Source organism: Chroicocephalus ridibundus, chromosome 2 (genome assembly GCF_963924245.1).
Source record: "Chroicocephalus ridibundus chromosome 2, bChrRid1.1, whole genome shotgun sequence".
NCBI lineage: Eukaryota > Metazoa > Chordata > Aves > Charadriiformes > Laridae > Chroicocephalus > Chroicocephalus ridibundus.
In genome coordinates this window covers 104,884,720-104,912,467 of record NC_086285.1, presented here as the reverse complement: position 1 = coordinate 104,912,467, position 27,748 = coordinate 104,884,720, and the positions used below count along the sequence as shown (strand labels likewise).

At 35.3% G+C, this 27,748-nt stretch overlaps 1 protein-coding gene across 10 annotated transcripts in view; it reads left to right on the top strand.

Moving 5' to 3' along the window:
- The window catches only part of ZNF236 (zinc finger protein 236), an 80,583-nt gene that overhangs the window by 18,922 nt on the left and 33,913 nt on the right, over positions 1–27,748 (top strand). For all 10 annotated transcript variants that reach the window (XR_010069986.1, XM_063326406.1, XM_063326410.1 and 7 more), the window contains exons 4-14: positions 761–939; positions 4,017–4,141; positions 7,209–7,381; positions 9,760–9,906; positions 11,879–11,950; positions 16,176–16,379; positions 17,936–18,164; positions 19,104–19,376; positions 21,531–21,734; positions 24,515–24,659; positions 27,477–27,737. Coding sequence is in view for 9 of the 10 variants with exons in the window: in XM_063326406.1 (XP_063182476.1) it covers positions 761–939; positions 4,017–4,141; positions 7,209–7,381; positions 9,760–9,906; positions 11,879–11,950; positions 16,176–16,379; positions 17,936–18,164; positions 19,104–19,376; positions 21,531–21,734; positions 24,515–24,659; positions 27,477–27,737 (2,012 nt within the window). In the remaining variant the exon portion in view is untranslated. The remainder of the gene's footprint in view (positions 1–760; positions 940–4,016; positions 4,142–7,208; positions 7,382–9,759; positions 9,907–11,878; positions 11,951–16,175; positions 16,380–17,935; positions 18,165–19,103; positions 19,377–21,530; positions 21,735–24,514; positions 24,660–27,476; positions 27,738–27,748) is intronic.

The following is a 27,748-nucleotide window of genomic DNA, read 5'->3' as shown; positions in this document are numbered from 1 at the left end:
AAGCAAAATCAAGTCAAATAAATGCAGAGCTTTTAGTTTTCATTGAAACAATATTTGACTTTGATTCTTCTGAATTTCAGAGAAATGGCAGTGCTTTTGCATTAATTGTTACAAGTATGATTTCCGTTCTAAATGACATGGAATACTAATGTAACTGGAAAGTGGTATGTTTAACACTTCTCTGAAATTAATGAGTTGAAGTGATACCTGTCAAAAACATGTGTCCTGTTTATTTCCTGTTGTCTTTTCTGTGAAGATAGCTTAAGAAAAGTCAGTAGTAACTGTGGTGGGATTAGTGTTAAAAAGTGACAATTTGTGTCATTTTAACCAGTAAAATTGTAAAATCCTATAATTTACAGTTAAGATATTTCTGGTTGGAGAGTAACTTTTTTGTTTACAACTGTTTGTGTATACCATAGTGTAGTGGCACTGAGGTAGGTTTCTGTGTGTATCTTGAACTAGCCTACCAAGAAAATAGGGAGTGGTGGTGAGGATGGTACTGAACTGCTTGTTTTTCAGAACTCTTACAGAATTCAGTTTCAGTGGAGTTTCTTAAAATATAAATATTACCATAAGCTTGCAGTGATTGTTGTTCATGATTCGTTATGGGTCTCATAAACTTTTGTTTGCTTGTCTACTTTTATTGCTGTTTGCTTCCAGCTGCCAATGTCCATAGAAGGATACATTCATCTATTTGAGCGAAGCTTGTATTGCTGTTTGGGAATTTTTTAAAAAAATCAGTCTCTATTATCTCTTTCAGAATCTTATCTGTTCAGAATGTGGAGATGAATTTACTTTACAGAGTCAGCTGTCCATACACATGGAAGAACATCGTCAAGAATTGGCAGGCAGTAGGATCCACATCTGCAAGTCTTGCAAAAAGGAATTTGAAACTTCCTCACAGCTAAAGGAGCATATGAAAACTCACTATAAAATAAGGTAACAATCACGGGACTGTAACAAAATGAGCAGATGTTACTTATATGGTGATAGCTGGGGGAAGCAAGAGTAGCATTGCCAGTGAGCAAAGTACCATGATCTATGTAGAGAATTTCTTTTCTTTAGTATGCTGTTACGAAGTGGCGTTTATTTTTTAAAACCTTGCTAAAGTAGGTGGTTGTTTCTGAAGGCCTTTTTTTTTTTTTTTCTGTTTTCATATTCAGGCACCCATACTCGGCATAGTTCCATCAGTTAGCTATTTGTAAACACAGGCAAAGTTTTTCTGATACAGAGTGATTTTTTTGAAGTGTGTTTACGTGTGATTTTAAAGGCTAATGGCAGTACATTGAAAAAAATATATACTAATTTTACATAGCACTTATTGTAATTGCAAAAATCCTAATACTTGTATTCTGCAAAGAAGTGGTTCCTTGCACTTTAATCGTCTTTTGCAAGTAGTCCTCACCACAGCCTGCTGTGCATTCTTGTAAATCTGAAAAAGGACAAAATGAAGGGAAAAACCAGGCCAAATAAATGGTGTTCATTCTTTCGGGGAAAATTTGTTCTGTCTCTCAGCTCTCTAGTTGGAACTTCACTTTTGGGAAGATAAAAATTAAGTGAGAAGAAAAAACTTTCTTAACGTATAAACTAAACCAACAGAAGTGAGTCTAATGTTTTTGACAGGTGATCTCTCTTCTGATCCTTGCTCTCTTTCTATTAAAAAAAAATAGGAAAAAGATATGTTTAAAAATGAGAAATATTGGGTATTTCCAATTATTTCTATTAGCAACTGATAGAGGTCGTGAGATCTTAACAGCTGTGTTCTAGAAGGCTTAAAAGAGTATTGTTGTAGCTTTCCATTTGCAAACTGAAAATTGAGGTAAAGTGGTTATGTTTCTATTGAGTCATAGGATATCACACACAAAAAACCCCATTGTTATTGTGAATATCAGTGGAAATTAAGCTGAATAAATAAAGAATAGGTGAGTGAATGTAATAGATGGCTGCAGTTTTGATAGAGTACTATGCATGCTACATTCTGATATAAATTAAATATAAGCACCCCACAGTAATTTATCTTTACTTTCATAAACATAAATTATTTGTGGCTTCAGAGCTTCTTTATATGAGATGGACCGTATTTATCAGTACCAGTACAAGCCATGTATGTGAGCCAGGTTAATGAATTGTGTAAGTCATCCCGCTCCACCTTCTGCGGTTCAGTAGAAATAATTTTGAAAGGAAAAATGTGGACATTCTGATTTTTTTGTTATTATTATTTGACATAGTCCTCTCATATTGTTCAGATCAATAATGAAAAGTTAACATTTCACCTAACTTGTTTGACTGTGTATAAAGTTCAAAGACATGCATCAGTAGTTAAAAATTTTACTATTTGATTCTTGCTTTTCATTGTAAAATAAGTTTCAAAAAATTTTTGGGTTTTAAAATTATGAAGAGCCTTTGTTCCCTTTTTTTTCCATGAAGTGGTTGCACTTTTCCTTCCCAAAAAGGTGTTTATTTTCTGTTTGAAATATTTGAATGGAAAGCTATTATGAAATTATAATTTAAATTTATTATCTCCCTTTTACTAAAAAGAAAATGTTCATTATAACTCTAAATGAGGAAATTTTAGAAGGTGGTCTGATCTTGAAGGATTGTCCTTGCAATTGTCTCCAAAACGGATATTATATCCTTTATTAAAATGCCACACCTATAGTTGAAACAGATGTTGCTCGTCAGAGAGCGTAGTCTGACAATCAGGCTGGTCTAGATCTGGCCTGAGATGGAAAGAGGAGGAGTTTCTAATAACTGTGCTGTTCTCTCTTCTGCTTTTCAGTCTTCAGTTGATTTTACTCTGGATATTTCAGTGAATTTTGATAGATAAAATTAATATGTAAAAGTAAAATACGCTACCCAAACTCTGCGCTCACTCAGCAAGAGTATAAAAAGAGTAAAAAACACATGTAATATTTCTTTGAAGTAACTGTAAGCAAAAATGTGCTTTCCTTTAAATATACACTGAATGTTTATGTTCTCTTAGAGTAGAAAGATGCATCATTTTAGTGGAAGTTCAATGATTTCTTGTGTTACGTACAGGCTGTTACTTCCCTGCTCTTTTTTATATTGTTATACCAGCCTGTGTTTCAAGGTGGTGGTGTATTTTGCACATCTGTTCCACATTAGCTAATTCTTATTTTTCATTTGTTCGGAAAAACACCAGGTATTTAAATTTGTATAATTTCAGTTAGCTTTAAGAAGTACTGCCAAGCTGTGTTACTTTATAGGTGTAAATACGCAGGCGCTATGGAAAATGTGGAGAGCTGTAGGTACCACACTACCTTCTGGTTTAACTTTCTTAAGCTGTGTTGTTATAATGGTCTTTTAATATTCCCTAGGTTTTCTATTATTTTTTTTTTTGCCAGCGTAAAATCAGTTGGGTTTTTTCCACGTTGCTGTTTTTCAGCAGTCATTTAAACTAACCAGCTTTATTTGTAGAGAAATTAATTATGGGAGTTTCTATCATCTCTTATCATGTCTCTGTGGAAATTGTGATTTGTATTTGAGGAGCAGTGGTGAATATTTGGGTTGTTAAATTCTTCACCTGTTTTTGTTAGGACTCAGCAAATGCATTTGTGCTCTAGTTGATGAAATCTTCCTATTATAGTTAAAAAGAAAAGTCTTGCTGCATTCAGGCGAAAGAAATAAAGTTGCAGAGTTGAAAGTTCCCACCAAAATAGTAGTTGTGAAGTCACTGTATACTTCTAGCAAAATTTACAATGAAAATGTCACTAGAGAACCTCTAAGAACTATCAATTTTATTACAGAAATAACTGTAAAATTCTTGCTGTTGTGTAGGCATTCAGAATAATGCTCCATTGACATTATTCTTTTAGTATCGTTAAAGAGTTTGGTTTTTTTACTGTTGCAGCTGATACGATACATTGTCATCAAATTTACACTGTATGGAAAAAATGATGGAATAAAATCAGCTTCTTCAAAATAATGTTTAGTGTTAGGGTTAAGAGGATTATATTTAAATTCCTTTTTTGTTTTTTTTTTTTTTTAAATGACAGAGTATCAAATACCAGATCTTATAACAGAAATATTGACAGAAGTGGATTTACCTATTCCTGTCCTCACTGTGGAAAGACGTTCCAGAAGCCGAGTCAGTTAACACGACATGTTAGGATACACACAGGTAAGATTGTGGAAGTAATTATTTTAATTTGCGTTCGCTTTACAAAATTCAATTAATCTGTGAAATGCTAAATACTTTTCTTCCAGTTGGAGCTTGAAATAGTATTAATACATCTGGTTCATTAGGTGCTATTACATGTTGGTTTAAAACACCCTTTCTATAATTCCTTTGCTTAGGAAATTTATACGCTTTTAAAAATTTTTATAACTGTTTCTAATGATGTACATCTGGAAGTTTTAAGTGCTTTGCAGGTTTCATTTGTTACAGAATACCAGGTTTGGTACTTAAAGTTTCAGTGGGCCCTAAGATTGGAAAACTAGGTAAGGGCCAGTCAGATACTCTAAATAAGATCTCACGTACTCTAGAGAACGGGTTCTAAAATTTACAGTCACAAATAGAGTACAAATAAGTGAAAATTAATAATACTACTAACATGGTGGCTTTGCTTTTGTTTTTAGATTGATTTATTTAAAGTAACTGCCATATCTTTTCTGTACTTACTGTAACTGCCATTTTCAGGATGTCCAAAGTGAACTTGCAAGGTGATAAGCCTAGATTTTAATTTTGATACTTGAAGAAGAGCAGGTGACTGTTCAGTTTTGCAGAATGAATAGCAGATGGTTTTTGCAAAATTGCTGTAATGTGTGCATTTTTTAACTCTTAGGCAATTGAAATAACTGAAAAATGCTAAGTATGAAATAATACAGAAGGTTTTGAAGCATACAGAGGACTGTAAGAATAGTTATAACCAGACATACATGATATAGCTTGAGATTGGCTTTAAACAAAACCATTGAAGGTGCCTCAGTGATATGCAATATATATGTATTTTCCACCTTGTGAATAAATTGCTGTTTGTCTAGTTTTTATGTAACTAGAGTAGTAAATTATGTAAAAGTGCAATCTTGTTTGTATTAGCAGTCTGTTCAGGCAGTGATGTGACAAGTTGCCATGTAGAAGACTGATTTTGTTTGTCAAGGGAGAAATAAAAATTCCATTGTGGGACTCAGATTTCTTAGGAGTCTTTTTAAGCTTTATAATTTAATTGTAAAACAGTAACACAAGAGGTCACCCTTGTACCTGTTTTAAAAGTTGCCTCAAAATAACATCCCAAAAAAGTAATTGAAAATTAACTTTCTTATTTTAGAGTTTTATATCTATTTGATACATTATTTTAGCTTATTCCAGAGAGAATTAAAGAAACAAGATTATGGTTGGTTGAGGACATTTTTCTAAAGCTTCAAAAAGTTCAAGAGCATTTATAGCTCTTTTGAAGAGTAAAAAGGCATTTGTTTATTGGGAAAACAGAGGCAGAAAATCTCCCAATCTGCACATAATGGTGGGTCATTTTAAGTTCCAAGTAGCTGGTGAATACTCATTTAATTCGTGAAGTATGTCATTACTTTAAATCTGCAGACAATCTGCTTGGTATCCACTTGCTTGAGGTACTGTAAAATATGTAGGAAAGAAGAATTCTGCTTTAAAGAATTTAGAATACTTAAACTCTTTAATAGTTAAAAGAGCATGTCTGTGCTACATGTACAGCTTTACATTAGTGTCTTAATTGCAGTACTTTTTTGTTCCTAGCTATTAATTTCAAGCACTTACACCCTTTGGGGAAAAAAAGAATTAAGTTTCATGGATTTCAATTCCCATATTAATAACAATTATTAATTCCCATAATAATGAATCCCTCATTTTTCCCTCCCAAATTTGTATTTTATTAAGTTATGCTTGAGAAATACAGAAATTCCACGTTTCCACACTAGAATTAAGACTTGGTTTTTATAACGAAATTTACTTAAAAAGGCAAGCATAACCTGAAGCAATACTTCTATGTGTCTACCAGCAGCTATTAGTGGAAGCTAAACCTTTTACTTATGAAAGCCCAGTATGAATTTTGTCACCGTATTTCAAGGAGATACGAATGAGTGTTCTGTATTTTAATCTATATTAAAAAAATATACGGTTAAAACCTGCAGACCTTAAAGCATCTTCAAAAGCCCTAAGTGGTAGAACAGAAAATACACATTCCTTCAGAGCTGATACTATGTGAGTTATGTGCTTGTAATCTGTTTCAGAAAATAGCTGCTTTTATTTCACACAACGTGAATTTAATTAAGAATTAATCATTTTAAACTAGATGTAATTACAGCTATATAATTAGAAGTCATATAAAAATACTCATTAAAACTGCTTTAGTGTGCATAAAGTTTAGCGCATGCTTGTACTGGTGTAGCAGACATTAATGTACAGCGTGCTTCTAGTGGTTTTGCTATAGAAATGTACAAAGGCAAAGTGTTAAATGTTCTCAAGGTCCTGGAGTTACCACAGCTAAACTGTTTCACTACAAAAAAGAAAAAAGAGTAATACAGAGTTAGCAGTGGAGATTTCCAGTAGTCAGTTAAGACACATGGTTGTAAGAAACTGAACTTTGTTCTTAATGTCTCTGTGTTAAAAATATGTAGGTTTGTAATATGTTAATGCAGTTCTATTATGTTTTGTCACTTAAATTTCTGGGGAGTTTTTCATGCTTAATCTGTTAATGTACAAATAACTCTTATGTATGCACGGCACTGAGGACACCAAAATCGGGAAATAGTGACAGAGCATTCCTGTAACAACATTGCCTAGATTTTTCTTCAATAGTAGAAGAGTGGCATATGTGGTTTTGTTTTTTCTTTTCCCCTTTTTCTTCCAGGGGTTTTGCGTAGCAGTTCCTGAGATCTTCCAAACCACAAGTTGAGGGAAGTTGTTCTAAATAATTGTTTCGTGCAGGTTTTATTTATTTTAACCATTTTAACTGATAAACATCAGTTAGGTCATGAATTTTTTTCACAAAGCTAGACCTTTATTAAAGTAGATGTTGAGATTGGTGGTCAAAGTAAACAATTCCATTGTCTAAACAGCTAATAATGTATGTTTCTGTCTTTATCTGTGTGTGTGCACATATAGCTGTATGTGGTATTTTATTTTTCATTTGGATACAGCAAACTACTAATGTTTATTTAAAGCTCCTTACCCCACATCCCTCTTTTTTTTCTTTTTTTTTTTTTTTTTATTTCAGGTGAAAGACCTTTTAAATGTAGTGAATGTGGAAAAGCCTTTAACCAGAAGGGGGCATTGCAGACCCATATGATCAAGCACACTGGTGAAAAACCTCATGCTTGTGCCTTTTGTCCTGCAGCCTTTTCTCAGAAAGGCAATCTTCAGTCACACATACAGAGAGTTCATTCAGAGGTAAATACAATTATTCATAAAGTGGTTGGTGCTAATATACTGCTTATTTCATTTTCGGTATTTCAGTTGTCCTGTTTGCTATTCCTGTGCTCTCTGATGCTTTCTGCAGTCAATATAGATTTGCTGCTGTAGTATAGATTCTAGTTTGTTGGTTTTACCTGCGAATTCAGCTTTCCTAAAATCGCTTAATCTGAATAAATGTATACTTAAGATAATTAGCAAAACCTTCATTTACCGTTGTCTTTTCAGTACATTGACAGATTAATAAATCATTAGTGGTTTTAGGTGTAAAAAATGTACCAATGTCAGTCATCGAGAACGAGGGCTAGAATCAGATGAAAGTAAGCCAAAAACAGCAAAGCAGAAAATGTTGAGAAATTTCAAGGCCAAACAGCAACCCACAAACTCCATCATAGAGCATATTTGCAATTTATCTTTGAAGTATATATCTTGGAGCCTTTTTCAGAGTTTTTTTTCAGTTACAGGTAGAAGAAAATTACAAAATAATAAGCATTGTTGTCTCAGACCTCTTTATACTGATTTTTTTTCTTCTCTGTGACAGACAATTTTTAAGATTCAAAAGGTACTGCTGTAATAATGTAATACAATCTTCTGAGCAACACTGGCTATGCAACTTCATTCAGTTATTTCCTTGCTGGCTGTAGTGATTTGTGGTTGGAAATACCCATAGAAAGAGACATAGTTTCAATTTGGAAGGTATAAACTGGTAGAGGCAGCTTTTTTTCCTTTTCCTGCATGCAGAATATCATCTCTGCTCTCACTCTTTCCCCTAACTCTGAAATTTGCTTTCTTGTTTGCCATTTTTGTATTACAACAACAGATCTTATTTATTGGATTTTTTTTTACCAAGGATCTTTTTAGTGTGTTAGTTTCTTACTTTTAGGATATGTCATAGAATATGTCTTAGTGTCTTGTATTATGCTTGATGATATTAAATCATATGTTTACATTTCATATACCTTTGTGTGACAAGTCTTCCTCACTGTTTGCAGCTCCCTGTATGTGATAGCTTTTGCTACGTAAAAAAAGTGCACCAACATTAATTTCATAATTTACGTTGACTTTTTTTCAATATTACAAGATTGTTGGGGATCAAGCCAAAAACATTTTCCACTATTTTCTGTTGCTCTGTTTTTCTGTAAAAAAAAAAAAAAAAAAAAAAAAAAAGACTATGGGATAAGAGATTTTAAATAAATGTTGCCTCTTGATCACATCTTATGCTGTGTTCTGTGACCATGAGCCTACATTTTAGTTATTGCTTTGAACCATTTGTTGATTATTTTTTTTCTTGCTGTTGCTGTGTTTACTTCAAGACTGCATGCAGAACTCTATTAATTCTTCATTTTATCCTGAGACAGTCACAAAATAATGTTACAGATGATAGTGAAACAGGTTGATTCTCACCTTGTATATCAGTTTAGTTGTACCTGTATTTTATTAGTTATACATCTTTCTGAAAGTCTTGTTATCAGTTTAAACTAATGTCAGAAAATACAAAATTCCATACTATATTGCAAGCAGTACAGCATGTCTTCTTTTGAAGACTTCCTTTTTCCCTACATATTGAAAGTTCTGCAGTGGCTCTTAGTGCTGTGTGATAGACTGAGGAGGAGGGGGAAGTGAGGATGGTTGGAATCTGCAAATTTAGCTTCTTTAATTACCTCAACCCCTTGGCCTGAAAGTCCCAAACAAGTTGCTGCTGATCACTTTCTCATCCTGTGTGTTCAAATTACATATTAAACTTACCTGCCCTTCACTGTGGTGGTTTTTTGGTGTGTTTGGTTGGGGTTTTTTCATGCTGTTCATGATGTAGGTCTTTGGCCTTATCTGTGTTGCCTTCATTCTACTTTTATTTTTTCTTGGAAATTTATGAAAGATATGTTTGCAAAAATAAACAGAAGAGACCCAGAAATGTGAAGTAAATTACTTGCTTTTTTTCTCTTTGTATTTCCAAACTTCTATTTGTATTATGTATGGTATTACATCTTCAGGCACATCTTAATTGATAAAGTTGAATTTCAGTTTTGTTTCGAAGTACGTAAGGGTAGGAAATTGTAAGGGGGGGAAAAAGTCTGAAGCCTCGTTTGCCAGATGACATTTGTTTTGCTCTCTGGTGCTTTCCAGTGTTGAGAAGTGGTAATGGCAGATGACAGTCATGCACATAGATTACAGTTGACTTAACTTCCGAGAGATACCAGACTGATTCCATAACTGGATGTCAGTAGCTTGGAAAAGTAAACCATGTTAGCTCTCGTAACCCCATAGTATGTTTTTTATGTGGATAAATAATGAAAAATATAAAATTTCAGATGGTAGATTTAGGGAAAATTAATTTTTTTGGTTTTGTTTTATTGAAGGTGAAGAATGGCCCTACATACAACTGTACAGAATGTAGCTGTGTCTTCAAAAGCTTGGGTAGTTTAAATACACATATCAGCAAGATGCACATGGGTGGTCCACAGAATTCTGCAAGCTCTTCAACAGACGTATCTCATGTTACAGCGGTAAGCTATGCTTGGGATATTGTGAAAATGCCTTTAAGAGTTTAGTTAGATCTGTATCTTAATTCCAGTAATTCTTCAAACAGGTTAGAACTAGAAGACCTGTAGCTGTTTTGTGTTTTATTTTTTTTTTCCAAGTCTTCTGTCATTTTTGGAATTGATTTGTTTTTTTAAATATTGGCAAAATGTAAATTAGCAAAGTATATGCAAAAAAGATTTTCAGTTTGAGGGTTTACATGAAAATACAGCATTTTATTCTACAACTAAGTAAAATATAATTCTGGTGCTTACAGATTGTGTGCAGAGGAAGGGTTTACTCCCCTAAAAATAATTGCAAAGTTTTGCTGGAACAATGAAATCCGGAACTATTCAAATTATATATTAGTCTTAACTAATTTTCAGAAATTATTTGTATAATTATAGTCCATATAAAGACATAGTGGATTCTTCTTTTGAGTATTTCTGATAACTTATTTTAAACGTTAGCTTCTTATTTGACAGATCATAAAGGAAAAATCTTACCTTTATTGTAAGCACTGAATGTTGGGGTTTTTCTTTACTGAGACACAAGGAACTAAATTTCAGAAAATGCTTCTGGCTTCAGAAGACTATTTTATTTTTTGACCCGTTGCATATTTAGTGTATACTTTAGTATACATTTTTATATATATATATAAAAAAATGTATACTTTAGTGTACATTTTTTCTTTGAATATAACTACTTTTTCTACCATTATTCCACTCTGTTTTGCATCATTTCCAATTTTTATGCGTTAAAGGTCAATGGATGACAAGTTGATAGCAGTCTTTGAAGAGGAGGGTTAAAATGTAAAGCCTCCATTTCGTTATGTAGCTGTATCTTGTTGAAAATGAGTGTCTAGTAGTGTTGTTTGTGTAACTATTTTTCTTTTTATATTTCATAAAGTTTTCTGTATGGCAGATGCTATTTGTCCCTTCAGGTTAACTAAAAGAAAAAAACAACTAATATGCCCTATTTGCTTGCAAGTACATATAATCTATCTTTTTGTACATCTCTACAAGCCTAATCTTAAAAGCAGAATGGAAACGGATTCCTTCATAGTACTTCATGTTTGCTTTCCCTGTCCAGCTGTGCTTTTCTTGTTTAGGTGTGCTTGAGTATTTTGCATTTGCATTGCCTATTGATTGTGGTGGTGTTACCTTTGCTGCATGAATACTCTCCACTTGTATGAAGGTGGGGGAAAATAAAGAATACCTCCATATAATAGTATAAGCAAAATGGGAGAAAAAAATTTTCTTTCTAATAACATGCCAAGAAGTTTAACAAGTAAGAACAAAGGTAACTGACATGTCAGTTGCATATTAAGAGTATTACACTTCTTATTTTTAATTTTATATCTGAAACTGCAGAGATTTGATGATTGGCCAATTGATTTTTATTGCTATAGAAAGATGGTACGTCCTTAGATTAGCGATAGCATTCTTATATTAGAACTGACTTCTTCATTCTGCTCAAAACTTGCAGAGCTTCTTTAACAAGAAATCTCCGGTATAATAATTATGTTCTGAAGTTTGCAGTCAGTCTCTGTCATCCCTTGTTGTTATATCCCTGGGGATGAACAATGGTTGTGTTCTTAATACAATAAATTTTGAAGGCTGAAGTCTCCTGAAGTGCTGTGCTACCAAAGACTGCATTCTTGTGTGATACATAAGTACATCATGTAAAAAAATGCTTATGGTAAGGCTGTTATTTGTCTTTTGGTGCTTATAGCAAAAGTATTGGTTTCTGTACCTTGTGTTTATTTAATGTGTATAAACTATGAAGCAACATTAGTGGTTCTAGGTACTGTTGTATCTCCCCCATAGTCTCATTTTTTCTGTCCCTAGTCTCCATACTGTGGGAAAATGAACTGTGCTACTTCTATGCACAATATTTGCCATATTTTTCTTCTTTTTGTACAAAGGCTTAAAATACTTTATTTTCATTTCTTTATAGGACTCTGTCACCCAGCCTTTAACAACATCCCCTGCTAATCTTTTGCAACCTGTTGATAACAAATGGAAGAATGTAAGTGTACAGCTTTTGTCATATTTTTGTGTAAAGACTTAAAGTGGGTGAAAGTTTAGAGAATTTTGTAAGCTTTCATTTAACTGGTGGAGAAGGATATACAGCAGTCCTCTGTGATGCGTTGATCAGCTAGTCTGTGAAGGCGAACTTCTTGGTGAATGCAGCTGGTTATTTAGTGACAGAACAGGTCTTGAATGGATTATATTCCCTCATTCATGATACGGTCATGATTTTGCACGTAATTCTTTTTATTAGGCCTTCAAAATGGAGGCAAATAGTCTCCTGTATAAAAAGACTGGAGGAGAGTAAGGGCTCTCTTAAGTACCAAATTATCCTACCCCTCAGACTTTACTTCACAGGGATACCATGGTTTGGGTGGAGAGGGAAGGAGCTGTGTTGGTGCTGGTTGAGTCGATTAGAATTGAGGCAGCAAGGAAACCACAGGGCTCAGGAGGAGCTCATGGAGCTGGGGAAGGACGATGCAGGGCTGGCTTTCTGGAACCCCATAGCAAGCAGTCTTGATGCACAGGTACAGGCAGGCAGTTCTTGATCTGCCAGTCACAGTGAGTGCATTAGCATGTTTTGTTGCAACTATATCACGTGCTGTTTGTCAGCCATGGGTTGCAGCGTGATAGCTTAGTGACAGACTAATTTGACTTGCATTACCCCCTTCCCAACTTCAGCTACTGATTGTCTTCTCATGTACTAGAATGCACTAAAACAAGGACTAGGAGATGCAGTAGTATTGCTTTAAAGTCACCATAACCGGTCTATCCACTTCTTCTTATCTTTTACTGTGAGTTCGGTGTTGCAGGACCAGTTACCTTAAAGCTGAACAGAACTGATGGGAACTAATTAACTACTAATATTTGCTGTATTCAATGAATCACAGAATGACAGGGGTTGGAAGGGACCCCTGGAGATCATCTAGTCCAACCCCCCTGCCAGAGCAGGGTCACCTAGAGCAGGTTGCACAGGAAGGCGTCCAGGCGGGTTTGGAATGTCTCCAGAGACAGAGACTCCACCACCTCCCTGGGCAGCCTGTTCCAGTGCTCTGCCACCCTCAAAATAAGTTCCTCCTCATGTTTAGGTGGAACTTCCTATGCTCAAGTTTGTGCCCGTTACCTCTTGTCCTGTTGCTGGGCGCCACTGAAAAGACCCTGGCCCCATCCTCCTGACACCCACCCTTTAAGTATTTATAAGCATTGTTAAGGTCCCCCCTCAGTCTTTACTCTTTTCCAGACTGAAGAGACCCAAGTCCCTCAGTCTTTCTTCATAAGTGACATGTTCTAGTCCCCTAATCATCTGTGTAGCCCTTTGCTGCACCCTCTCCAGCAGTTCCCTGTCCTTCTTGAACCAGGGGGCTCAGAACTGAACTTGTAGAAGAGGTGCTCAGGGAATCGTTATAGTTACTGTATTTCTGATGGAGTCCCTTGGAAATGAATTCTTGACCTACATAATATTTTATGAATGACCTGGAAGAAAATGTAATATCATCACTGATCAAGATGCTAAAAAAATTGAGGTAATTTATGAAGAGGACAAATCACTGATAACAGTGATCTAGATTTCTTGGTGAGCTAGGTGCAGGAAGCAATATCTGTTCTGATATGCTCAAGAATAAAATCACGTATAGAAGAACAGGAAAAGTAGGCAATATTCGTGGGATGGGGATTTTCAAGGATTTTAAATTCCCCTTATGAATAGGGATGGAAGAGATGATAATAATTGATATATCAGCTAAAAGTTAGGTTTTCCTTGACTGGAAAGATTAGTTTTTTGGTCCTTTTATTTAGAGTAGAAAATTTGCATAGAAATTAAAAGCTTGTATGTCCTCTGTATTTTATTCTGGGAATTTTTGCTTTTGTCGGTTGTCTGTTTGTAGTGTTCACTATTCATGAACTGTCTTCAGAGATACAGGACGAATCCAAATGATCACAATTCTTAAAGTATGATAGGATGTATTTATTATTGAAGAGACTCAAGGTGCGTCATCTGTTTTGCCCATCAGATGAAATATTTAAGGATGATTTGATCTGCTGTTTTGAAGAAAAATCTGTAATCTCTATTAAAGAGAAGAGAAAAAAGTTTTGAGGGTTGAAACAAATTCACGCTTTGCAGTAAAGTATGGAATTTTGGTGTGGATAACTTACTGTTGGAGCAACTTGTTGAAGTCGGATAGCAACAGAAAGAGTTACCACAATAAATGACTTGATTTAAAGAAGTGCTGTAATTTCTGTGCAGATACTTTGCTTGAAGGAGTGATTCACTCAGAGCAGTGACACGGTGTGTGTTGCACAGTAGGTCAGACAGACTACGGGTGATCATAAGGTCCACTATTCTAATTGAACAAATGTGGAATTATGAAGTAGTAATAAAACACTTCATTCTGTATGCTATTTTTAAAACTGGGTATTGAAGAGAGACCTACAAATGGACCTCTGAAACTTTTTCTAATGAACAGGGTATCTTAATAGTAGTAGTAACAGACTTAATACATACATATGCATGCATGTAATTTTTCAAAAAAGATAACCTCCAGGAGATTTTATGTAAACTGCTGTGTAATACATGAACACACTGGCCAAGTATTCATAGTACTGTAATTTTCGTGTCAAAGATTGTGTTGAGCAGTTCCTTCATTGACAATTTTTTTTTCTTTTGCTAAAGCCTGGGAAAATTGCATAGACTTTTCAGTCTAGGCTTCCTGCTCTACTAAAGAGTTTCCCTGCCTTCTGTTGCAAGAAAATGAATGGTCCCCATAAAGAGCTGTTACATGCTTTAGCAAAACACTTTGCTTCAGTTGCTGTTTATTGCAATGAAAATGGCATATATTGTGTCTTATTTTGTAAAAATACATATTGAAATGTTTGTGGCACTTTTGTTAAATTGGAGATTGAGTCTTTCCACCTGTCCTAATGGTGAGGTGAAAAAAGAGGAACTAGTTGTTAAATCAGCAAAATAGCAAATGCTGTTCTTATATGCATGTGAGGGAAATGAGGTAAAGTTTTGTTTTATATCGTCTAATGAGAAAGTATTAAGAATACTTCATGAAATTTTCAGGATATAACTCGAGTCAAGCTAACTTTTCTTAATATGTAACCATCCTTATGGTGACTGTGTCATTTTAACTGCCCAGTGTAATGTGTAAGTATAAATAAAATCTCAGGGAAGTTTTCAGATTGGAAGAATATTACACATGTGGAGCCTAAGATTATTCTTTGTTAAAAATGATCTGAAAGAAGATAGCGTTTTATATGCATATGTGTGTGTGTCTGCATGCATGGAAATGAGTCTATGTAGAGAACAGAAGTGAATATTAGATGAAAATATCCACTGTGTTATAAGAAACAGAATTATGGGGCTAGCCATTATATAAATATATATTTCTTTCTTCTGCAGTAAAATAAATGATTGAAAGCTGTTGTTTCAGTAATGGTATACTTATGGAGTCTGTTATAAGGAAGAGAAGTTTATAAGTGAAGAACAACAGGAGTCGTCTTTATTTCTGACTTTTTCAAAAATAATACCGCGGCTTTTTATCATTTTTTTTCTTCATATTTGTTACTAAGGTAGCCTCAGATACAATTACCAAATCAAAGATTAAGAAATTTGACTTTTAGTCTTCAAGGTTTTTTAGTATTTTGCTCCATGTGTATTTAAATTCTTAGAATATAAAGAGATTCTCCTAAAACTAAGAGATTTAGAAGATTGAAAGTTGAAAGGGAAAAAAGTTACTAGTTTGATTGCTATTAAAAGGTTTTGTTGTAACAACACAAATAATTTCATACAAAAAAAATCTCAACTAATGGAAGGTTTTTTTCCAAAGGACTTCCTTTAGTTAAATATGAACTTTAAAAAGAACCATGTCAGTGCCATTTATTTGTCTTGGAATTACTTTTCATATGGCCTCTACAGGTGGAATTCAGTAAGTGATCCCTGTGTTTTGTAAACTCGTTGAAGGTTTAGTAGTTATTATAAAGTTAATTCAAGCTGTAGGCTTACAGTTATGCAGTTTGGGAATAACTTCAGAAAAGGGATATACAGAAGCAATTCTTTAGCGGAGCGAGCAGAGTTTGAATGACAGCTCTGTGTAATCCGTATGTCGTACACAAGTGGACGTCCTTGTAGTGGACAGTTAACAGACATTTCAGATAAGGGAGCCAAGCAGATCAGTTCATATACTTCACATCTTCCTCTTCAAATGCACTGCTGTCTATTTCAGGCCACACATTTTCGGTCTCCGCTTCTTCAACAGACAGAAAACCAGGTGTCTTCAGCTGCTGCTCATCAGAGTCAGCAGGCTGTAACTGATGTCATCCAGCAGCTCCTTGAGTTATCAGAACCAGTTCCTGTAGAAAATAACCAGCCTCAGCAACCTGGGCAACAACTCAACATTGCAGTGGGAATCAATAGAGATATTTTGCAGGTAAGAGCTGGGTGTGAGAACAGCTTTACATTTCAGTGGTCGGTATTTCCAATGATAGAAATGCAGAAAGAACGCTAAGTGATGTACCAGTCAAGAAAGCATTGTAAAGATCTATTCAACACATATGGAACGCAGCAAGGTATCTTCTTGTATAATTTTACAAAAGTAAGGTTATAAATATTGATTAAATTACCTAAAAGAAAGCTTTAAGTATACTCACCCATACATGGACATTTTATTGCTCTGTTTGGCTTTTTGTTTTTTTTTTCTGTTGCCTAGAAGCAGCTTGTGGCACATCCTTAAGTTATGCCGTGCTTAAAACATGACATTTAAGAGGGGAAAAATATTTTTATCTGGTTAAAAAATGAGAAAGTATATGGGGCCTTTATCCTATTTTAATTAATAGGGTCTATTTGAACACTTTCTACTGGTGCAAGGAAAACTCCTTCCTGGGTCAGATCAGTGTTTGGGCTAGTCCATTGTTCTGTCCTTGATACTGGCAGTAGGAGATGCTACGTAACAGAAGAGATGCAGGCAGTAATTCAGCTGTCTATGCTTGTTCTGCAGCCTCTGCATAACGGAACAGGGCGGAGAATATTCTTCCTTAGTACTGGTGGTAGCCTGCTAACCTTTAAGTTGTTTTTTCATCTCTAGTCTTTTAAGCACCATGTAAATTTCTTTTTGGAAGACCTGAATGTTACATATAGCTATGTGCTGGTTCACCATGTTACCTGTGCTGAGTTCTCTAATGTCAGGAATGTGACGTGTAGTTACACCAAATTGTACCACAAAATATAACTATTGTTGTGATAGCTATTAAGAAAAAAAAATCCATCTTTGAGGTTGGTTCTTTAAGTCATTGTATGTGCATCACTAGCCATATTGTTGTTCAAAATAAAAATAAAATGTGGTTTTCTTCCAAGCAGTCAATATCTGCACACTTTTACTTATATATGTGTGTTTGAGATCTTTGATCCAGAGCCTTTTCAGACACAGTAGCATCCATAAAGGTGCCTACACTCCGGTCCCTTCCAGGTGTGCGGTAAAAGGAGTGCATAACTCTTGCCTCGGTCTGATGGTTATCAGTGGTTTGTTAACAGAGGCTTTTGAGCTTTTCCCAGCCTTTCTTTGATTTAGTATTCTTCCTTTTCCTTTGTATCATCTATGGCTTCTCCACAAGCTGATGGGCTTCAATTTTGATCTTCTATGGGGAACTATTATCTAATCTAGTAGGCATAAGAGATAGCTCTGTATTCCTGGCAAATGCTTGGTTCTGTAGAAACAGTTTTGGCACCTTACTGAAAGGCAGTTGTTGGCAAATGCATTAGTGCAGGAAATCCAGCTTAAAATCTCACAGACAATCATAAGTCAGTGTTGTGTGAGAATGTTTGTTTGGTTTTTTGCAAGTTTGAAATCCAGCTGAAATTCCGGGAGGATGAGACACTTAATTCCTTTAACTATATTTGCATTATATCTTCTAAGTAGTTGCTTGAGAAAAGTTGGAGCAACTGTGGAATGTTTCTATCTTAATCTAGAATTTTTCTGTTCTCTTTTAGCAAGCTTTGGAGAACAGTGGGTTGTCTTCAATTCCCGTCTCTGCGCATCCTACTGACTGCAGCCAGGCTAAGACTCCTGGGGCCCAGGATCAGAACCCAGACATCCAGACTCTCTCAAATCATCAGGCTGACTCTAATAATGCAGAACAAGATAAGGAGCAAGAGAGTACAGATAAACTGGATAAGAAAGAAAAAAAGATTATTAAGAAAAAATCACCGTTTTTACCTGGTAATGTTGCCACTGCTTGCTACTTTTTGTGCCATAAGGACTGCAGTATTTGTGGGTATGTTGAGGGCTTTATAAAGGAATATAAAATGTATTGTGGATCAGTCACAAACTTCATCTGCTTTTATCTAAAACACAGTGTATGTAGAAGTTGTGATATTAGGATATATAACTTTCATTATACTGATACTAAAATGTGTCAGAATGGCATTAAGTGAAGTTACGCTGATAAATCTTCTGGATTTAGATGAGTGGAGTTTTTGGAGGAGGACAAAAGAGGACTAGTATGAGTCTTTTTCCTTCTTTTTTTTCCCATCATCCTTCTCTGAGGAGGATTGGGATTTCATGGTGTGTGCCAGAGCAGAGAGTTCTTGCAAGTTCTGTTCTTCCTCTTTAGAAGTGAGGCCTTGCGGAGGCAGCAGTAGTGCTGCTGCCTCATGCAGATCTTCACTGGCCTGGGCCACGTAGGGAAGGACGAATGTTGATATTGTGGATAATACTTGCAAGTCACCTGTCTTTGGAATCGCAGTACTTTTTTGACAATTTTGTGTTAGATATGGTATTTGTAAGTTAACTGGCATATTATATTGCATTACATCTACGTTTCATATTTCTAAGTGGGATACAAATTGGTTTATTTTCTGTGAAGTCAGACATTTCTTAGCTTCCCCCCTCCCTTCTTCCTTTTCAGTAGCACAAAAATGTTTCAATTTCAACAGGATTCTCTTGGGTTTTGTTTTTGTCATTCCAGCCCATCACTATTTTTGTGAAGCAGAATGTATCTGATGGAGAAGATAATTGTTTACCAACGTGTTGTAATGGCATCTACTTGACAAAATGTTTTTGTGTTTTGACTGCTTTGTATAATGGTGTCAGTGTAGCAGAATTTTTGAAGAACTGTTGATGTTTCTAACACGTTTGTTGTGATGTTCCTCATTTTAGGTTCTATACGTGAAGAAAATGGAATAAGGTGGCATGTTTGTCCGTATTGTTCTAAAGAATTTAAAAAACCAAGTGATCTAGTGCGCCACATCCGCATTCATACCCATGAGAAGCCATTCAAGTGTCCCCAGTGTTTCCGCGCCTTTGCCGTTAAGAGTACTCTCACAGCACACATAAAAACACATACTGGCATTAAGGCTTTCAAGTGCCAATTTTGTATGAAATGCTTTTCCACCTCAGGGAGTTTAAAAGTTCACATTCGTCTACATACAGGTAAGTATGTAGACTCAAAATTGCTTTTGTATTTTCTATGATGTGGGTGAGACCTTCATAGAAAAAAAAGACTATGTGAAGCACTTAAATAGTAGAGATGTCTATCGTGTCATTGATACATACCAGAGAATGAACTGGTTTTAGTGTCTTACATGATGAACTTTTAGTCATAACTTTCTAGTGTTTCATGGCTTTGAAACTATGAGCACTTTAAAAAGCCATGGACATTTATTTTTCTGGTGATGAGTCAGCTGTTGCTCCTTTTTAATGTTACTATTTTGAGTGTATTTAATTGTGCTTTCAGAAGAGTCATGCTCTTAAAACTTGAGTTTTGATTTTACGTATCCCAGTCATCTTTCATATTTACTCTGCATCTTTTCTTCCCTTCCCCATACTTTTTGATTATTTCACTGTATCACTCAGGACTATTTAGTTACTTCCCATTTTATCTTCCACAATAAGGTGTTGCGTGGTGTTCTTACCAACTTACCTGTTTCCAGTATCTTGTACTGCATACCCTAAAATTCCTCTGTTCATGTGGTCCTTGTTTACATAATATACGATGTCTTTAATACCTGTTTTTCTGTGGCTGAACTTGTATACTCTGCATAGAGAAAAATGAGTTTTCCACTCTTGGTGGACTACCTGATTGTTTTCCACTTTTCTTTCATTGTTTTTGCAGGGTTATAAGGTTTCGGCAGGATAAGCTCGTAAATGTGCTGCTCTTTCCTTTCGCTCCTGTTTATGTATTTATATTCTGCGAAAGTATAATTCATTGGCTATGTGCGTTTAGTGTTCAGTATGTTCTATAGTGAGGTGCCTTTAATCCATGAAACATCACTGTTGACTTCATCTGCGGAGAGTTTTTGGCTTTGTTTATTCTGCAAACTTGTAAATCAGTATTTTGTCTGTTAGTTTAGTCAGCCTTACTTTATTTTAGAAGTCAGACTTACTCAAAGTACCAAAAGCACTAGGTGACTTGAAAAATAGGTAATCCAGTGGTTATGGAACTCCAGTATGTAGTTAGCCATTGTTCAGCACACTTGTTTTTCCTGAGGTGTTTGTTTCTTCCTTTGTCTAGGAGGTTAGGGCTTACTGGGTCAGGTTAGAGGTTCATCGAGCCTTGTCTGCTGTTGCTGATGGCAGCGTGTGTAAAAAGGGGAAGCCTACAGTAAGGCTGCTTAGCACCGTACAACTACCTTCTGCTGATCTTTGGGTTGAGGGCTTTGTGAAGCAGGCTGTACCTCTGCACTAAGCAGCACTTTGTAGATTTTTGTTCGAAAGAACTTACCTAATTGATTTTCAACCCGTGTGAACTTACTACTAGAACAGCCTAACATAATGAATTCAAATGTTGAGCTACATGTTGAGTAAAATACTTTCTGCTGCTTTAAATATCCTGCTCAGTAGTTTCGTATGATGATTTAGTTACTGTATTGTAAAGAATCGTTCATTCTTATTTCTTGTGCACTTTTCCACCTGTGGTTTTATAGATCTTTCTTCATAATCCCCAGTCATGTTTCCTAGCCTTCTAAGTCCAAGATTTTCCCTTGAACAAAAGCTGAAAGTTGGGCAGCTTTGCCTGTCTCTGTAACTTACCAAGTTCTCCAGTATCCTTTCCAAGGACAGGTTTCTATGGATTTTGCATTGCAAAAGTCTTTTTTTAGTAATTCCTGTTGGCCTGCTTTTTTGACTGCCATCAGTGTTGATATTTTCACAGACCAATCTAAAATTTCTTTAAACTTTGTCACATCACTCCTCTGTTTTATCCTATTATATATCGTTTGTCTATGTGTTTGCTGATTCTTTTTACTCACAGTTTTTTAACAGTTTGTTTTGGAAGGACATTTGACCTGCTGTCTGCAGTTCTTAGGATAGCCTCTGGAACCCTTGGAAAATTGCTGTCACCCTTGCATCATCCAGTTTCCTGATAACAAGCTTGCTTAGAGTGATGTGTTACAATCAGTTAGTTGTTCAGCGTTTCATACTTAATTTTGATTTTGTGGATCTGTTTTGAAAACCTGTTTGACAATAAACACCCTGATAGGAAGCAAAAAAAGAAAATACAGAAAAGAGACTCTTTACTCCAAAGCTACATTTGTAGGGCAGTGGAAATAAAATCACAAACTAATATTTTTCTTTGATCTTTTGCAGGTGTTAGGCCTTTTGCTTGTCCTCACTGTGACAAAAAGTTCAGAACATCGGGCCACAGGAAAACTCACATTGCTTCGCATTTTAAGCATACTGAACTAAGAAAGCTGCGACATCAACGTAAACCCGCAAAAGTTCGAGTAGGAAAGACGAGTGTTCCTGTACCAGATATTCCTTTGCAAGAGCCCATACTCATAACTGATTTAGGTAAAGAGCAAGTAAATCCGTGCTCTCTTGAAATTTTGATTTCACTGGAAAATAGAGGTCACAGTTTAATCAAGCAAATGCATTCAGAGCTTACTCAGGTGCATTTTGAAATAAGTCATCAGAAATAATCAGGCTTCAGAAAAAGTGCCATATTTTGTAGTTTGCTTGTACTAGAATTAATAAGAGTCTTTTTTTTTTTTTTATTCACAGAGAAATTGTATAATCCTTACCAGAAAAAAAAGTGTGTGCTAGTCATCTTTATATAGTAGAGTATTATATTGGTAATATATTTAGCCTAAAGTCTTTCAGTCTTTAAAAATCCTTTTGCCTTCACTGCTTCCAAGAATTACTGTATGCAAGAGTAGTGGTTATTTTGGTATCAGGCATAAGAAACTCAAATTTTCAGAGTAGCAACAGAACTTAGCTGATAGCTTCAGATATTCATATTGCACAGTATTTCTTTCTTGACTGAACCCTGGAAACAGGTACAGTCCTATTTCTTGATTTTAAAGAAAAAAGCGCTTCAATGCAATTAAGATCTGTGCAGTGAAATTCTGTTTATTGAAAAAAAATTTAATATTAACAAAAGAAATATTATGAAAGTAGTTTCCTACAGGTTCTGGTAACACCTGAACTCTGCTGATATTGGAGCATTCAATGTAAAATTAAGAAGTTCCACCATTTGTCTAGAAGGTGTCGTGTTTCTTTCAACTGACTTGACAATATTTCCACTGTTCCCAGAAAAAAAAAAAATCTTATTTCTTGTAAATGTGTGAAGAAATTAGTATATTATTTCTCTGTACTAGTGTTAATCTTTGAGTGGCACCTCTGATGGAAAAAAAAAAAGGTTGATATGTATTTTGCTTTTCGAAAAAGACTATTCTAAAAGTCTATAAAAAGGTCTGCAAATTGTTCTGTACCTGTTACAGTTTTGTTTCATTTTATTCCATTAGTTGATGGTATTTATGGACTAGGAATTGCAAAAAAATATTTTAAGTTTTCTAGTGTGTACTGTGGTTCCAAAGATGGAACAGATGGGAAGAAAAATACCTTTTTGTAGAACTCAGAACTATTTTATTGACTTGCTCTGTCCAGTGTATAGAGCCACTTTTAACTATTCTAACAGTTTGGAGAAAGGTTTACTTTGTCCGGGTTGAACAGGTTGAGTAAATAGTTTGGAAGTGTTTTATTAGGAATTTCTGTTATTTCTGCTCTTATGTATGTCTTTAGGAATTTCTGCAGTGCTTCTGCAGACCAGAACCATTGTAGCCTGGGATGTGCTGAAAAGTTAGTCAGCTGTCATTCATTAACTGAATTATTCTGCTTTTATATGATCAAAAATAACTGAGAGTAAATATTTGTCATACGGAGTTCCTTCTCTTCTGATTTGGAAGACTTGTGTCATCTCCTGTACACTACTACTAATTATTGTCATGGAAGAATGCCAGAAGGAATTTAGAAAGTAGGCTTGTGGTTTTGGTGGGTTTTGTGGCTTGGCTTGGTTCAGTTTTTGGAATGTCTTTTGGTTTTGTTTTTAGGAGAAAATGTTTTTACTAGACCAGCTGAGTTAGTTGGGGAAGGTGAAGGAAGTTTTGGGGTGTGTGTGTGTGTGTGTGTGTATATATTTATAAATAAAATATATATATGTGTAATGTATATAGATACATCTATAAACTTTTTTAAATCTGAGATAGGTAAACTTGTTCTCTTTGCACTGTTGCCGTCTCTTCTCAAAATTGAGAGAAATTTCCTCTCCTTGTCTTCTGCTCTTTTCAATTGTGTTTGGAAGTCAGCAGAAACTCTTTGGGCTTTCCTTTCTGAATAGGAAGCATAGCATGCTAGATGAAGCAGTCTGAGGAAAGAAAAGACAGCATAAAAGGCTTTTTGTGGTGAACATTTAGGAATATAAAGGGATCTTTGGCATATTTGTTGAAACTTTGTATCGATCCCTCAGCCTCTTATATTAGTATTGTAATGAGTACTTTCCAGTTCAAAGATGTCAGTGATAATCAGTTTTGTTTTTTTTTTTTTTTTACTTGAAGTCTGCTGCTGTTCCTATTCTGTCAGGGTGTTTGGGATGATACCCTTGTGTTGGCTGATTCTGAGACAGCATGCTCTTGTGCACGTTTAGTAGCAGGAACTTTTAGCTGATTTTCCAAAACTACGCGTGACTCACCAGTGTATAAATAGAGCATTTGTTCAAATAAGTTGATTTGAGTTTTGGGGTTTTTTTCCAATAAACTTTTGGAGGTAATTTGGAGAATTAGCAACACTGATTAGCCAAAGTAGATGATGTACAAGTACAATTTTTAATGGACCTTTTTTATCCTGTAAGTAAAGGCAGATATATATCACGGTGATGTGTACTTTTCACAAAATGCATATTAAATATTTTTCAAGTTATAATCTGGGGTACCTTGATTACATGTCATTTGGTTAAGGTGGAGGTTGGAAGAGCAAAATATTAATTAGCAGTGAATTTGTGACTGACAACTTTTCTTACAGTTAATGCTTGGTTTGGACATACCTGAGGCTTAATGTAATGAGGTGGACCTATCAATAAAAGAAGAGCTATCACTAACATAAATAGCATGTACAATATAATGCTAAACAGATGCATGCATAATTTTAAATAACTGCTGAAAACATGCTCATTTTCTTTATATTCTTGCATACTAAAAGTTTAGTCACCTTTTTTTCCAAATACTAGCTATTCAGACTACTGCAACTTTGGAATAGCTTTACCAATTAATTTTTCCTTTTTGTGTGTGTTTATGCAGGTCTTATCCAGCCAATCCCAAGGAATAGCCAGTTCTTCCAAAATTATTTTAACAATAATTTTGTGAATGATGCAGACAGACCGTACAAATGTTTTTATTGCCATCGAGCCTATAAAAAATCGTGTCATCTTAAACAACACATCAGGTAAAGCAAATACAAAGAAGAAAGGAAATGTATGTAATAACACATTTATGGAAAGGCATGAAATTTATATAGTGTTCACTAAAAAGACTTTTTTTTACTGTCTCTGAAGTAGTGAACCAGTGATAATTGATTTTTTTGTGGTAAAGTTGGAGGAGGCTTTGGACTAATTCATACCTCTGTATAGTCATAGCAGTACAAGTGGTTGTGTTTGGTGTGCAGTTTAACTTATTAACTCGGACTCTTTTTTTCATAAACTATATATAGAAAACAGCAAGCATCACATGTGAATTCTTGTCGTAATTTTGTATTTGCATACTCCAGATCATCTGCTTTGTATGTAACTCGTATTTTTTGAGACGGAAATTAACTTTTTATTCTGTGTGCTCTTTTCTGTGTACTAAACCTAAAAGAATTTAGTGTTACATTGTAACCGAGTAAACGTTCTCAGGGATCATTTTTCTGCTTGAAGTTCAGCTCAAGTTCCATACAGTGAGTGCTTGTTACAACCATAAGGTCATGGAGTCACAGAAAAATTTAGATTGGAGGGGAGCCAGTGGAGGTAACTAATCCAACCATGTTTTCACAAGAAAGGGTAGCTTCGAAGTTAGGTCTGGTTGCAGTTTTGCAGGCAGTGAGCTTTGCCATTTAGTTGAGTTATCAAAAGTTGCTCCCTGACTTATAAACTATGAATACTAGTATCTAAGGAAAGGTTCCATATGAGCAGGTGGCAATCTGCTTGTTCCTGTACTGCTTTCTCACTTCCTCTAACTCAAACTGTGGCAAGTTCCTCGTGTTCTCCCTAGAAATCAAGTTCTGTACTGGTAGGTTCTCAAACCGTCTTGAAACAGTCCTCGGTTTCTATATGCTGTCTAATGGGAGGAGGGGGAAGCCTTGCAGTGTCACGTCTTTTCCTTTTCAAATATCCTACCTAGGTTTCTTACTCTCTGTTGTAGACACAATCAAGCTAGATTGATTGAAATGAAAATAGTTTTAAATTAGTAAGTGTTGCTGGTTTGCATCATTACCTCCTTCATTGAAATAGTTGATTTTAAATTGTGTTTCACGTTTGTGTCTCTATTTTCTTAAAGAGTGTAACTGTCAATGGTTAGTTATCATTAAAATGATGGTTGCCACTGAAGAGGGCCTTATCTGCCTGAAAAGATGGCCTTATTTAGCCTAAACATAAGCTAAATTATGTATATTTTACTGAAGCATTTATGTAATCTACAGTTTTATTTAGATTCATAAGTTTTCATCTTTCATTTGTGTTAGAGAAATGTAATTGATTTACCTAGTTAATTTTTCCTTTTCGTGGTTTCATCAGGATTCTTTGAATAGAAATTGAAAGCCTTCTAATTACACAGAACATGAACAGCTTAGTACTTAAACAATCGGTTTACATGCACTGAGTACTCACTTTTTTTTTCTTGTCAGAATACATTTTATGTTTGAAAATTCTGTCCTTCAAAAGCCTGTGCTTGAATTCATTCTGCTGTTGAGTCTACACATAGTCCAGCTCACAATAAACTTTCTTTAAAAACCTCGTTACTTATTACATGCATCTTTGTTTGTCTTCTCCCGTACTGAAAATACAAAGGTGTGAGGGGGCTACCAGTCAACTTGCCACTGTGCTTCTTTCTGATTGATCTTTGCAACATAGTATTGAGTGAACTTTAGCTTAGCTTTGCTTTGTTAGGGAAATTTAAAACTACCCTCTTTTTCCATGTTTGTTCTTCGTAAGTTGGCATTGCTATACCTAAACTGCCAGACTTCACACTTGTGTGGTCAGTCTGTCTTCACAGACTGGTGCTGATCATGGCTTGGAAAGCTTGTTTCAGTCTCTGAAACAGAGAGAGGTTTGTATTAGGGATGGTTTCAATAGAGAGGTGACTGAATAGTGTGTCAGGTTCTCCCACAGGCAGACCAAGGAAGGGTTGGGATACCCTACCCCAGATTTCCATAGGTGTGTATTGGTAGCAAAACAGTAATCTTGATATTTCACGCTTCTTTATTATAGCATCTGTTGGTCATAGACTTCTAAGGCTACTGTAATCGTAAGCCATCCCTAACTCTTCCCAATAGCTCTCACTCTTGGGATGTTAGAGCCATAACCCTTAAAATTCTCGTTGCGCTCTGCTCCATTTTCTAACTTGTCTCTCGGTCTGTTTTATATCTTGATGTAGTCCTAAAGGGAAACACCTCTAGCGCTTCTGGAAGGAACAATATAGTGAGTGGGACGTATTGATAGTAGTATAGGTGAGTTTTCCCACTTGAGTATTGTTTTCACGTAGCAGTCTGAAAGACCAATTGTACTGTGCCTTGTTTGGTGGGCATTCAGGATGGACACGGTTCTTTTCCCCAAAGTTTCATTATTAAAACGTAGTAGTAGTAGTATACAATATAAGGAGGACTGCATTTTTTTTTCTCCATACTTTTGTGGACAACTACTAGCTGAATTGAGGAAAATATATGTGAATGATAATATAGTAGTCTGAACAACTAGTATATCATCTGGCATAGAAAAAATTCAGCCCAAGTCTTTTAACTGAGGCAAAGTATGATCAGAAAAGGAGATGGACTGTAGAATGTGATTAAAACACTCAAACAGTATTCCTTCTAGCCCTGCCAGTGATGACATGCGAGTTGTTTATAATTTATTAAAGCTTTAATTTCTGGGTTTTCTTAACTGAAGCCTCTTCCGTCCATTCAGCAGTTGCATTAGTTTAATTTATTTTGCTCGTTTTAAAATTTAGTCTTTTAATAACTTTGTAAGTCAAACTGTTAAATCTACTTTAACTTCTGCTTTCTCTTAAAAAGGTCACATACTGGTGAAAAGCCATTTAAGTGCTCTCAGTGTGGAAGAGGTTTTGTGTCAGCTGGAGTTCTGAAAGCGCATATTAGAACACACACTGGATTGAAAGCTTTTAAGTGTCTTATATGCAACGGGGCCTTCACTACTGGTGGTAGCCTCAGGCGACATATGGGGATCCATAATGACCTTCGACCGTATATGTGTCCATATTGTCAAAAAACATTCAAAACGTCACTAAACTGTAAAAAACACATGAAGACTCATAGGTATGTTTACA